General features: G+C 45.8%; 1 protein-coding gene across 1 annotated transcript in view; it reads left to right on the top strand.

The window, feature by feature from the left end:
• The window catches only part of CAPN1 (calpain 1), a 110,959-nt gene extending 99,141 nt beyond the window's left edge, over window positions 1-11,818 (top strand). Inside the window, exons 21-22 of the mRNA XM_089657402.1 lie at window positions 2,048-2,106; window positions 11,400-11,818. Of these exons, the coding sequence (XP_089513528.1) occupies window positions 2,048-2,106; window positions 11,400-11,426 (86 nt within the window). The 3' untranslated portion in view covers window positions 11,427-11,818. The remainder of the gene's footprint in view (window positions 1-2,047; window positions 2,107-11,399) is intronic.
• The last annotated feature ends 2,333 nt before the right edge of the window (window positions 11,819-14,151 follow it).

The following is a 14,151-nucleotide window of genomic DNA, read 5'->3' as shown; positions in this document are numbered from 1 at the left end:
CATTGAAGCCACTAGGTCTTCATGAAGCCAACCAACTAAAATTTGTAGAGTGGTAGGCCCACAATTAAACAATGTAATTTCGTGTAAAGTAAAAGGATCAGAGCGCTAAGCTGTGGGGATCGCTCCAGGTTTTTTTTTTTTTTTGTCACAATCAAAGGGTCTATCAAAAGGTGACATTCAATGTATTTCAAGAGTTTTACACATCTTTTTTTTTTTATCAGAGCTGAAATTTAATAAAAGTAGTCTATACTGTATATATCACATAAAATGAAAAGAAAAACCAAACAACATAAGAGTACATTATGATAAATGAAAAAAGTTATGATCAGCACAATTTATAGAAGTATATTGAGCATAATTGTAAGCCAATACATATATAAAATAAGTAAATCTATAGAATCTGTAAAGGTTCTCAGACCAATAGGTATGTAAAATTTATAACATATTAAATAATACACATGTAAATATTAATGTATTAAATGTTTTGATATTGTAAAATAAAATATTGCATATTAAAAAAAATATAAACATTAAAATGTGTCTGATTTCTAATACCCATTAATTTAAAATATACATTTTATAGACCATTTTTATAAATCCTAAAGTTAAACAGTATTTTATGTCCTTATCGGCTTATGGTTTTTACTCAGTAGACTTTTATCAATCGTGCCGATAAGGACCTTTTTTTGCTTATAATGTGATCTTTTTTTATCATTTTAATGGAATGTATGCATTGGGGTGCACTGAAATTTCAGTGGCTGAAACGTTACAGCCGAAAACACCTCTATTGGCCGTCGGCTGATATGGAAAAAAAAGCACTGATACAAGTGCTGAAAAAAACCCCACCCCTCGTCGCTGCCGCCACCGCTCAGTAGTTCTCAGACTTACCTGAGAAACCATCAAACGATTCGGCGCTAGAGAGATTAGGAAAGATGGCCTCCACACATCTCTATGCCCTTGGAGGACCAGAGCAATGTCACTTCCGGTCCCGGCCATTCTTTTAAAGCACTAGATCAATTATTTTTTTGATCTAATGCTTTACATTGTAGCGGAGAGATGTGAGGTCTTATTGACCCCATATCTCTCCATAAAGGGGACCTGTCACTAATTATTTCTATCACAAGGGATGCATGCATTCAAATCAAATTTTTTTTTTAAAGGGACAGTGCAAAAAAAAAAAAAGTAATACATTTTTTAAAAAGTTTAAAGTGCCCCTGCCCCCCCCCCCCCCGTGCTCACACGTAGTGGTGAACGCATACGTAGGCCAAGCCCACATATGTAAACTGTGTTCAAACCACACACATGAGGTATAGCCACGAACGTCTGCGCAAGAGCAATAATTCTCACACTAGACCTCCTCTGTAACTTTACACTCTTAACCTGTATACATTTTTAGAGCATCACCCATGGAGATTTTTAAGTACCGCAGTTTCACGCCATTCCACGAGTGTGCGTAATTTTAAAGTGTGACATGTTGGGTATCTATTTACTCACCATAACAGCCTCTTTCATATTTAAAAAAAAATTGGGGTATATATTGTGTTTTTTTTAATCAAAGTGTATTTTTTTCCAAAAAATATTTATTCATTTTTAAAAACTGCCCGTTTCGGTTTTCGGCCAAGTGCATTTTAAATTTTAGTTTTCGGCACCAGAATTTTCATTTCGGTGCACCACTAGTATGCTTTTATACATTTATTTGACAAGAGAACTACCCTGTTTTGTATCATATTTAAGCTCCTATGAAATAGGATTTGTGTATAACCCCCCAAACATGTTGGCTGTCAAATCTTGCTAGATTGTTATTGTGAAAAAATAACATTTATTCTTGGGCAGATTCCTATGGCTTGGCGCTTCTATTCTTTCACTTTACATGTACAAAAATTAAATGACAGTTATTCTTTAGAAAGTATCATTCAGGGATGGGACGACTTAATGAATAAACTTCATAAGTACTTGTGCAAATTGAAGTGTCTGGATTCTTCTGTTTTCAGTGTTTAAACCCTGTATGAGCTCTGAATTTGAGTAACCGTATGCATTCCTTTCTTAGGATTTTTCCAAACCATGGATACAGACAAAGATGGTGTCATCAACTTCACCCTTTTCACTGTAAGTTCTTGAACTTTACCAAATATTTTATTTCATATTTATTACTAGCCATTCTATAATCTTCTTCAGTTGTATCACTTTTTTGCACCTTCTTTTTATTGGGCCATTGTAGCACTATTTTGAGACTCTACTTGCAGTAGCAGAGTTTTATACTTTGTTAGCCATTGATAAGTGCAGAGTGTTCGGACTTTAACGGATATCCTTTTATTATATATACAGTTGCAAGAAAAAGTATGTGAACCCCTTGGGATTACGTGGAGTTTTGCATGAATTGGGCATAAAATGTGCTCTGAATGTCATCTAAGTCACAACAATAGAAGAACACAGTCTGCTGAACATAATACTACACAAACATTAGATGTTGCCATGGTTTAATTGCACATAACATGTAAACATTCACAGTGCAGGGAGGAAAAAGTATGTGAACCTTTGGACTTAATAACTGGTTGACCCTCCTTTGGCAGCAATAACCTCAACCAAACGTTTCCTGTAGTTGCAGATCAGACCTGCACAACAATCTGGAGTAATTTTGGACCACTCCTCTTCACAAAACTGTTTCAGTGTAGCAATATTCTTGGGATGTCTGGTGTGAATCGCTCTCTTAAGGTCATGCCACAGCATTTCAATCGGGTTGAGGTCAGGACTCTGACTGGGCCACTCCAGAAGGCGTATTCTGTGCTGTTGCAGCCATTGTTTTGTTGAATTACTTGTATGCTTTGGGTCATTGTCCTGTTGCATCACCCATCCTCTGCGGATCTTCAGTTGGCGGACAGATGGTAGTACGTTTTCCTGCAAAATGTCTTGATAAACTCTGGAATTCATTTTCCCATCAATGACAACAATCCGTCCAGGCCCTGAGGCAGCAAAGCAGCCCCAAACCATGATGCTCCCTCCGCCATGTTTTACAGTGGGGATGAGGTTTTGATGTTGGTGTGCTGTGCCTTTTTTCTCCACACATAGTGTTGTGTGTTCTTCCCAAACAACTCAATCTTGCTTTCATCTGTCCACAGTATATTTTGCCAGTAGTGCTGTGGAACATCCAGGTGCTCTTTTGCAAACTTCAAATGTGCTGCAATATTCTTTTTGGACAGCAATGGCTTCCTCCGTGGTGTCCTCCCATGTACTCCATTCTTGTTTAAGGTTTTCCTTATTGTAGATGTGTCAACAAAAATGTTAGCATGTGCCAGAGATTTCTGTAGGCCTTTAGCTGACACTCTGGGATTCTTCTTTACCTCATACAGCATTCTGCGCTGTGCTCTTGCAGTCATTTTTACAGGACGACCACGCCTAGGGAGAGTAGCAACAGTTCTAAACTTTCTCCATTTGTAGACAGTCTGTCTTACCGTGGACACATGAACATCAAGGCTTTTGGAGATACTTTTGTAACCCTTTCCAGCTTCATGCAAGTCAACAATTCTTGATCGTAGGTCTTCTGAGAGCTCTTTTCTGCGAGGCATGGTTCACATCAGACAGTGCTTCTTGAAACCAATAAATCCAAAACAGGTGTGTGTTTTTTAAGGGCAGGACAGCTGTCAGCAACACATCCAATATCATCACACTGATTGGAGTCAAGGTTGGCTCACTCCTGGCTCCAATTAGCTCTGGGAGAAGTCATTAAGCTAGGGCCTCACATACTTTTTCCTCCATGCACTGTGAATGTTTACATGTTATGTGCAATTAAACCATGGCAACATCTAATGTTTGTGTAGTATTATGTTCAGCAGACTGTGTTCTTCTATTGTTGTGACTTAGATGATGTTCAGAGCACATTTTATGCCCAATTCATGCAAAACTCCACGTAATCCCAAGGGGTTCACATACTTTTTCTTGCAACTGTACCTGCATTTGCGACAGCCTCTTAAACCTTCCTGTTATGGCTGAATATCAAACGGGCTCTAACAGGCAAACTTTGAAACCTCTGGGTTGTTTTGGAGTTTGCCATTGGGCCACCCACGTGCCTGTTGGCTCAACACTATGATAGGCAGCTTCACTAGCCAATAAAAATGTGCAAACTTTACCACTATCAGGAAGTACCCAAGTTTTCCCTGTTAGAAATGCACAATGTGATGTATGTAAATAGTCTTAATATGTGTTAATTGTTTAGAAGAAACTTTGTTCTTATGTATAGTCAGTAACAATATACACTATACGTACATGGTTCAGTCGTATTTGCTCATAATATATATGCAGATCCTGCTTTATATAGAATGTTTTTTACTGTACCTTTCCACAACACAAATCTCAGACGTTGATTTGGGCCTGGTTCACATCTGTGCAGATTTGCAGCACACGTTTGTTTGGGCACAGCAGCCCATTCACTTGAATGGGCTGCTGTACCTGCATTTCCTGCACGAAAAAGGTTCCTGCACCATTCTAAAAATGTAGCGGCTGATTTCCCTGCAGTTCCGGCAAACGTGCTGCATTTTTAGACGTGTGGGGGGTGTCATTCAGAATGAATGGCAGCCTGCGCATTTTGACTGTGGGTCCCACAACCATAGATGTGAACCGTATAGATGTTGTCAGGGATCTCCTCGATCCCTGCCGCGATGGTCCCGGCGCAGGCGCACTGCTCCGCCCTGTACACGGGCACTAGGTCCGGGCCGGCCGCGGCGTTCGAGTTCGCGCATGCGCAGTAGAAGCCGCGGCCGCCCGCTGGGCACCAATGGCAGCGCAGGGCGGGATATTTAAAGGTCCCTGAGCTGTCATTTCGTTGCCTTCTGGTCTTACCTGCTTCCTGTGATTCTGTACCTGTGCCTAGTAAGTTTATTGAGCCGGATTGTTTCTTGACCTGCTGATTTCTCCTGCCCAGACCCTTGCTTGCCTGACCTCTCTCCCTGGATGCCCCTCATTAGATCTGACCTCCTGTTGCTGACCTGGCGTGTGACCCGACGATTCTCTGCCTGCTCCCTTGTACCCTACCGTCCTCTACGTTACCGACTCGGCCTGTCTGACTACGCTCTTGCTCAGCCATCCATCCATCCATCCCATCGGGATCACCTGACCTCCTCACATCTGGCTCTCCCTGGTTGGAACCCCTGGCGAACACCCCTACCACTGACAGGTGTGCTCAGTAGAGGCGACCTGGTCTCGGGGTACTACAAGTCCATCCCCACCATCAGGGGCCCTGGTGAACAAGTACCCTGGGGCTTAGACTCCGCGCTCTGGGCACGCCTGACCAGTGGAGTGCTAGTGGTGCCGCTCGGCGGTCCCTCACAGTACCAGAAGGCCATGACTGAGCCTCGAGGAGGGCTCTCCCCGTTGGACGAGGTTTGCAGGCACCTGGCTACCCTGACGCAAGCCGTAAACACATTACAGGACAGATGTCTGCAGATCGAGAATCAGTTTCAGGCCTGCACCATATCTGTTCCTGTTTCACAGGCCCCGGCTCCTGCACCGCCGGTCGCAGCAGCCCACGATCCGGCTCCTGGGCCTTCCACATCACTCCCTATGGCGGAACCCCGAGTACCCTTACCCGAGCGATTCCACGGGGATCGCACGCGCTTTCGGTCATTCCGTGACTCCTGTCTGCTCTATTTTGAACTGCAGCCACGGACCTTTTTGACAGAATCGGTGAAAGTGGGGTTTGTTGTCTCCCTGTTGCAGGGTGAACCCCAAGACTGGGCCCACCGACTAAGGGGAAACAATGATCCTCACCTGGTTACGGTCGATAGCTTCTTTAACGCTATGGCCATCTTATACGATGACCCACAACGGGCGGCCTCGGCCGAGGCCCCATTATACGCACTCCGACAAGGTTGGCGGGCGGCTGAGGAATACGCCTCTGACTTTAGGTTCTGGATGGGTGACACTCGTTGGAACGAGTTCGCACTTTTGCACCAGTTCCGTATGGGCCTTTCTGAGGCTCTGAAAGACGAGCTCGCCCGGGTGGAGGTGCCCGAGACATTAGAGGACTTGATTGCACTCACCATTAAAATTGACCATAGGCTACGGGAGCGCAGATTGGAGAGGTCTGGTCAGGGTCGCGGAAATACCTGGGGGTCATTCCAAGGATCCGGTCAGCATACTAGGCCAAACATCCAGAACCTGCCGTCTGAAGATGCTCCCGAACCCATGCAGCTAGGCCTGGCACGGCCTAAACTATCGCCTGAGGAACGCCAGCGCAGACGCTCCCAGAATCTGTGTCTGTACTGCGGCGAAGCTGGTCACATGGTGGGTTCCTGCCCGCAGAAACTGAGTAAGTTCACCTCATCTTCTTTATCTGTTGGCAATATGAATCCGTCCCAGTACTTAGTTGTTCCCCTCTCCTTTCAGCTTTCAGAAAGGACCGTGGAGGTGACGGCCATAGTTGATTCGGGGGCATGCAGCTGTTTTTTGGATATCAATTTTGCTCACCAGCAGGGTATCCCCCTCCGCCCAAAGGAGAAGGGGTTTCACATCTTTTTGGCTGATGGTTCCCGGATAAAGTCAGGGGTAGTTAACCAGGCGACCCCTTCCATTGTGACTTCCATTGCCGGTCAGCACCGGGAACTCCTCCGCCTGGATGCTATTGCATCACCCCTTTTCCCAGTCATTCTGGGGCTCCCTTGGTTGCGGGCCCATAACCCCCAAATTGACTGGGAAACTGGGGTTGTCTCGTTCCCTTCCCCATACTGTCGGGAACTGTGTCGAACTTCGGGCCCGGAGGTCCCCCAGGTCCTCCTGTGCTCTGACGGGGATGACAGTCTAAAACAAGTGATTCCTGCAGCCTATCATAAGTTTCTTGATGTGTTCAGTGAACGGGGAGCAGATGCTCTACCCCCCCACCGCCCATATGACTGTCCTATTGATCTGTTGCCCGGTTCTGAAATCCCGTTCGGGCGAATTTTTCCCCTTTCTGAGCTAGAATTAGGGGCCCTGAAGGACTATATTGAGGACAGCCTCCGGAAGGGATTCATCCGTCCCTCCACTTCCCCAGCAGGTGCAGGGATCTTCTTTGTAGAAAAGAAGGACAAGACTTTGAGGCCATGTATTGACTATCGGGAGCTGAATAGGGTCACAATTAAAAATCGTTACCCATTACCACTGGTACCTGAATTATTCCAGAGCTTAAAAGCTGCAGTAGTATTTACCAAACTGGACCTAAGGGGAGCCTACAATTTGGTTCGCATAAGGGAGGAGGATGAGTGGAAGACGGCCTTCCGCACCCGTTTCGCCATTTCGAGTACCTGGTCATGCCTTTCGGGTTGTGCAATGCGCCAGCCACCTTCCAGCACTTTGTAAACGACATCTTTAGGGACTTCCTGGATATCTTTGTCATCGTCTACTTAGACGACATTTTGATTTTCTCATCCTCCCTGGGGGAGCACAGGGTACATGTAACAAAGGTGTTGGGGCGGTTGCGGCAGCACGGGTTGTACGCTAAAGCAGAGAAATGCTGCTTTGAACAGGCTAGCGTTACATTTCTGGGTCTGATTATCTCCACCACGGGGGTCGCAATGGACCCTCAGAAGGTCTCTGCGATCCTAGATTGGCCTGAACCCACGGACAGGAAAAGTGTCCAACGTTTCATTGGGTTCGCAAACTTCTACCGGAAGTTCATCAAGAACTTCTCGGGTCTGGTCTCCCCCATCACTCAGTTAACCAAGCTCGGGACGCGATTCAGATGGACGCCAGAGGCACAGGAAGCTTTTGAAGCACTAAAGAAGTTATTTACCTCGGCACCCATTCTGGGTCATCCCGACGCCTCCCTGCCCTACATCTTAGAAGTAGATGCGTCAGAAAACGCGGTTGGCTCCATCCTGTCCCAGCGGAAGGGCGCCAAGGAATTACTTCACCCAGTAGCATTCTTTTCACGGAAACTTACCCTCTGCGGAGAGGAACTACGACATTGGGGATCGCGAACTACTGGCTATCAAAACCGCATTAGAAGAATGGAGGTACCTGCTGGAAGGTGCCTCCCATCCCATCCTGATATTTACGGACCACAAGAACCTGGAATATCTGAGGACGGCCAAACGTCTGCGCCCACGACAAGCAAGATGGGCATTGTTTTTCTCGAGGTTCCAGTTCCACATCACATACAGGGCCGGCTCGAAAAACACGAAGCCTGACGCGTTGTCGCGCATGTACGAGGATACCAAGGAGACCCCAGTACCCGACACTATTCTTCCTGCAGGAAATTTCTTGGCCCTCCAGACGAACCTTCGCTCCGAGATCCTGAGAGCGTCCACAGCGATGTCTACCTCCGATGGGGCGCCCCTCCAGAACAAAGAGGGACTCCTAATGAGGGAGGACCGGATTGTGGTGCCGGAGGATGCCCGAACCTTAGTCTTGGGACATTGCCATGACCACCCAATGGCAGGACATTTTGGGCCGGTCAAGACCCTGGAACTTCTCCGACGTTCCTTCTGGTGGCCGGACATGGCCAAGGATTGTAAGAATTACGTGGGCTCCTGTGCCATCTGCCAGCGGAACAAGCCTTCAAGAAATAAGGCGTGGGGCCTGCTACGTCCATTACCCATCCCTGAACGGCCCTGGCAGAAAATCTCTATGGACTTCATAGTCGAGCTTCCACCTTCACTGGACCACACAGCAATTCTCGTGGTCGTGGACCGCTTATCCAAGATGGCCCATTTCATTCCTTTACGGAAGACTCCATCAGCAGCCGAGACGGCGCAAGTCTTTATTCGAGAGATCGTTAGACTGCATGGGGTTCCCGAAGACATCGTCTCGGACCGAGGGGTGCAGTTTACCTCGCGGTTTTGGAGGGCGTTGTGCAAAGCCCTGGATATCAAGCTGTCCCTTTCCTTGGCATTTCACCCTCAGACCAATGGTCAGACCGAAAGGACCAATCAGACCCTGGAGCAATACCTGCGGTGATACACGTCATTCTCTCAGGACGACTGGGTGCCACTTCTCCCTTTGGCGGAATTCGCGTACAACAACGCTTGCCATTCAGCAACTGGGCAGTCCCCGTTCTTCTCCAACTATGGGTTTCATCCTGTCTTCCTCCCGGACTTGGTCCCGGAATGCCCGATTCCAGCGACACAGGATGCACTGACCTTCTTCACTTCCAACAATAAAAAACTACAGGAAGCCATTCGTCAAGCCCAAGAAGACTACAAGAGGGCTTTTAATAGGAAGCGAAGAGGGGACCTGGTGTTGCAGCTCGGAGAGAAGGTTTGGCTGGCTACGTCAAACTTGAAGATGCTCTGCCCGTCAAAGAAGTTGGGACCTAAATTTATAGGCCCTTTTTGCATCAAACGGATGGTCAATGAAGTGGCCTATGAACTTGTTCTCCCTGAGACACTCAAGATCCACCCTGTCTTCCACGTGTCCCTGTTGAAACCAGTAGTCCCTGATGCCTTCCCGGAACGGGAATCCAGGCCTCCGGAGGCTGTAACGGTTGAAGAGGAAGAAGAATTTGAGGTGGAGGCAATCCTGAAGTGCCGACGAAGGGGGGGCCAGACCCAATTTCTCATCAAGTGGAAGGGCTACGGCCCTGAGGACAATTCGTGGGACCCAGCCCATAATGTCCATGCACCTAGACTTGTCCGGAGGTTTCTTTGTGATCACCCGTGGTGGAGAGATCGGGTGGGCATCCGGAGGTTGCCCGTAGGGGGGGGGCAATGTCAGGGATCTCCTCGATCCCTGCCGCGATGGTCCCGGCGCAGGCGCACTGCTCCGCCCTGTACACGGCCACTAGGTCCGGGCCGGCCGCGGCGTTCGAGTTCACGCATGCGCAGTAGAAGCCGCGGCCGCCCGCTGGGCACCAATGGCAGCGCAGGGCGGGATATTTAAAGGTCCCTGAGCTGTCATTTCGTTGCCTTCTGGTCTTACCTGCTTCCTGTGATTCTGTACCTGTGCCTAGTAAGTTTATTGACCCGGATTGTTTCTTGACCTGCTGATTTCTCCTGCCCAGACCCTTGCTTGCCTGACCTCTCTCCCTGGATGCCCCTCATTAGATCTGACCTCCTGTTGCTGACCTGGCGTGTGACCCGACGATTCTCTGCCTGCTCCCTTGTACCCTACCGTCCTCTACGTTCCCGACTCGGCCTGTCTGACTACGCTCTTGCTCAGCCATCCATCCATCCATCCCATCGGGATCACCTGACCTCCTCACATCTGGCTCTCCCTGGTTGGAACCCCTGGCGAACACCCCTACCACTGACAGGTGTGCTCAGTAGAGGCGACCTGGTCTCGGGGTACTACAAGTCCATCCCCACCATCAGGGGCCCTGGTGAACAAGTACCCTGGGGCTTAGACTCCGCGCTCTGGGCACGCCTGACCAGTGGAGTGCTAGTGGTGCCGCTCGGCGGTCCCTCACAGATGTGAACTAGGCCTTAGGGCTGATTCACACCATGCCTGCACATGAATCGCACAGGAACATGCTGTGTGTACCTGTGCAATTCACACCACATTACAAAATGCATTCCGTTTGTGATCTTCAGTGGGTGCCTATACATAGTTAACAATACGGCAAACATGGATCACGTGGTACTCCTGTACTATGCTGTCCAGCTGCAGTGTATTATAAAAAGTAGTGCATGCGCTCTTTCCTGTGTGATTCGCATGCGATTCTGTGTGGTATTAGTTCAGCCCATTCATTTTGAATGGGAAAAAGTCGCTCCACTCCTCACCAAAAGTAGTGCATGCACTACTCATTAAAATGCACTGCAACCGGATCGCATAGTACAAAAGTAGTACCATGCGATCTGGAGTGGGCATGTGTGGGCAAACGTCTGGTGTAGCAATAAATTTGTATAGACAATCATTGCAGATTGCAAATGAAGTGTGGTTTGCATGCAGTGTGAATCAGACGGGAACACACAGCGCATTCCTGTGTGATTCATGTGCAGGCATGGTGTGAACCGACTCACACTAAAGATACCGAGCCTGTACCCTTACCTAAGTGGGGAAGATTAAACGTCTGTTCTAGATATGTGAAAGAAAAAATATTTTTTTTCATTGCTCATGACTGTGTATTCGATTTATATTAAAACGTGAACCAGTGTTTTCCATGATCTGCCTCTACTTCGTTAGTAAATCAACTTCTGTGTGTTAGCAGGTAGGCATTGTAGTACATATTGTACCCATTGGCTAGTGGCCAATCTACAAATTGCTACATTTAATACAATAACATTAAAAGAAAAGAGCAAGCAGATAAGTTGCATCAAATGCTGCAGTAATAAATCAAAATACTGTATATGTTAAATGTATACTATACTTCCCTTTAAAACTTAATGTTTAGATTTCAGAAATAATACCTCAAATTATTCAGACCTCTACATCTACTAATATGCATAATGCTCCTGTTTGAATCACCCTCAATGGTTGCCTTTCTTCATTTACAGTGGCTCCAGATGACGATGTTTGCGTAGTGAAACCTTTGTTCTGCATAGGCATGGATCCCTGAAAGCTCCTATAAGCAACTGCAAGTGCCTTCTCACTCGCTGCCCCTGTGCCAAAGCAACACAAGGAGGACCTGTCTCTTGGAGGACCCTCTCCTGCATCTGCTCTTGCGTGGCCTTCCTTGTGTATAGCATCCATTCTATGTTTATCAACTGTCTTCTGTTTCTGCCTGTCTCAATCTCAACATTTTTCCAGATCTCCAGCATGTAATAAAGAAACCATGCCATCAGTTAGAGTGATGCCTATATACTGCTGCCCCTCAGATACCGTGGCCAGTTAAAATATATTACAAAAGTCATTCTTTCTGGTTTTGTACTGAGTTTTAAATGCCAAAATAAAGATAAACATTCTGTTACAAAAATAGCTTCAGACATGAGCAATACTTGTAAACTGTATATAAAGTGTGAGTAAGTGCTGCATTGCTTTATCAATACAGACTTTTCTATTATTAAGTAAAGCCTCTTCTTCTTTAATGAATATCACGTTATCATTACCATGTCCGGTTCCCACTTGATTAATCGAATCCACAAAAGCCAGATTGTCACTTTATGGATAAATGAGTATGTAAGCTCTTTATAATTATATATTGGGGTTACACTGACAACAAAGTCATACTTATACTGAACAATGGTACTTAAGGAATTTTGTGTTCTGGATTTTATGAATAGTGCCTTTCATTGTGCCAGTGAACCATGCCAAGCTAAAATAGGACTTAGTAGAACAGACACGAATGAGCATACAAGTATATGAATCCAGTGATAAATAAGAGTACATGCTGTGCCCAGTTTTTTTTTATTATTTTAGACATTGCCTGCTGCCACAATGATCACATCTCTGAATCCAGCTTTATCCAGACAGGTACAGCATCGGGTGGCTTAACCACAACTCACATTCTCAGTGAAATAGATATATGAATTATGCGATTTTAAAGGAACTTGCCAGGTTAGAAATATGGAAGATGTTTTTGTTTACCTTTTTTCAAAGGCACATGGCTTTGAGGCCATCTCTGTTATCCTACTTACTTGAAACAATAACTTGTAGATTGGGTGTCCTGATATCTTTAATGTGCGAGCTTGTTTCAGGTCGTTTATTTACCAAGTAGTGATAAAAAGATGAGGACAACAGATGAAGAACATGTACATTCAAATACAATTTAGCAATAACAGCTTTCATTCCTTTCCCTGATCGGTTCCCTATAATGACAAAATAAGCCATTTTTTGTTTCAGACAGGGAAAGGTTTGTACTGCATATTTGGGCCAGCTTCTGGTAAATATATCTAGCACACTTCTCTCTTTCACATACGGGCAGTTGTCATACCCTTCACATTTTGCAGCATCATGTTTCTGCTGCACATACAGTCAGATCCATAAATATTGGGACATCGACACAATTCTAACATTTTTGGCTCTATACACCACCACAATGGATTTGAAATGAAACAAACAAGATGTGCTTTAACTGCAGACTGTCAGCTTTAATTTGAGGGTATTTACATCCAAATCAGGTGAACGGTGTAGGAATTACAACAGTTTGCATATGTGCCTCCCACTTGTTAAGGGACCAAAAGTAATAAGACAACTGGCTTCTCAGCTGTTCCATGGCCAGGTGTGTGTTATTCATTATCCCAATTACAATGAGCAGATAAAAGGCCCAGAGTTCATTTCAAGTGTGCTATTTGCATTTGGAATCTGTTGCTGTCAACTCTCAAGATAAGATCCAAAGAGCTGTCACTATCAGTGAAGCAAGCCATCATTAGGCTGAAAAAACAAAACCCATCAGAGAGATAGCAAAAACATTAGGCGTGGCCAAAACAACTGTTTGGAACATTCTTAAAAAGATGGAACGCATCGGTGAGCTCAGCAACACCAAAAAACCCGGAAGACCACGGAAAACAACTGTGGTAGATGACCGAAGAATTCTTTCCCTGGTGAAGAAAATACCCTTCACAACAATTGGCCAGATCAAGAACATTCTCCAGGAGGTAGGTGTATGTGTGTCAAAGTCAACAATCAAGAGAAGACTTCACCAGAGTGAATACAGAGGGTTCACCACAAGATGTAAACCATTGGTGAGCCTCAAAAACAGGAAGGCCAGATTAGAATTTGCCAAACAACATCTAAAAAAGCCTTCACAGTTCTGGAACAACATCCTATGGACAGATGAGACCAAGATCAACTTGTACCAGAGTGATGGAAAGAGAAGAGTATGGAGAAGGAAAAGAACTGCTCATGATCCTAAGCATACCACCTCATCAGTGAAGCATGGTGGTGGTAGTGTCATGGCGTGGGCATGTATGGCTGCTAATGGAACTGGTTCTCTTGTATTTATTGATGATGTGACTGCTGACAAAAGCAGCAGGATGAATTCTGAAGTGTTTCGGGCAATATTATCTGCTCATATTCAGCCAAATGCTTCAGAACTCATTGGATGCCGCTTCACGGTGCAGATGGACAATCACCCAAAGCATACTGCAAAAGCAACCAAAGAGTTTTTTAAGGGAAAGAAGTGGAATGTTATGCAATGGCCAAGTCAATCACCTGACCTGAATCTGATTGAGCATGCATTTCACTTGCTGAAGACAAAACTGAAGGGAAAATGCCCCAAGAACAAGCAGGAACTGAAGACAGTTGCAGTAGAGGCCTGACAGAGCATCACGAGGGATGAAACCCAGCGTCTGGTGATGTCTATGCGTT

This window comes from Staurois parvus, unplaced genomic scaffold (genome assembly GCF_062004578.1).
Source record: "Staurois parvus isolate SC_StPar_1 unplaced genomic scaffold, SC_StPar_1.0 ptg000989l, whole genome shotgun sequence".
In the NCBI taxonomy this organism is placed as follows: domain Eukaryota; kingdom Metazoa; phylum Chordata; class Amphibia; order Anura; family Ranidae; genus Staurois; species Staurois parvus.
Note: the sequence above shows the minus strand (reverse complement) of the source record. Positions and strands in the feature narration are given on the sequence as shown.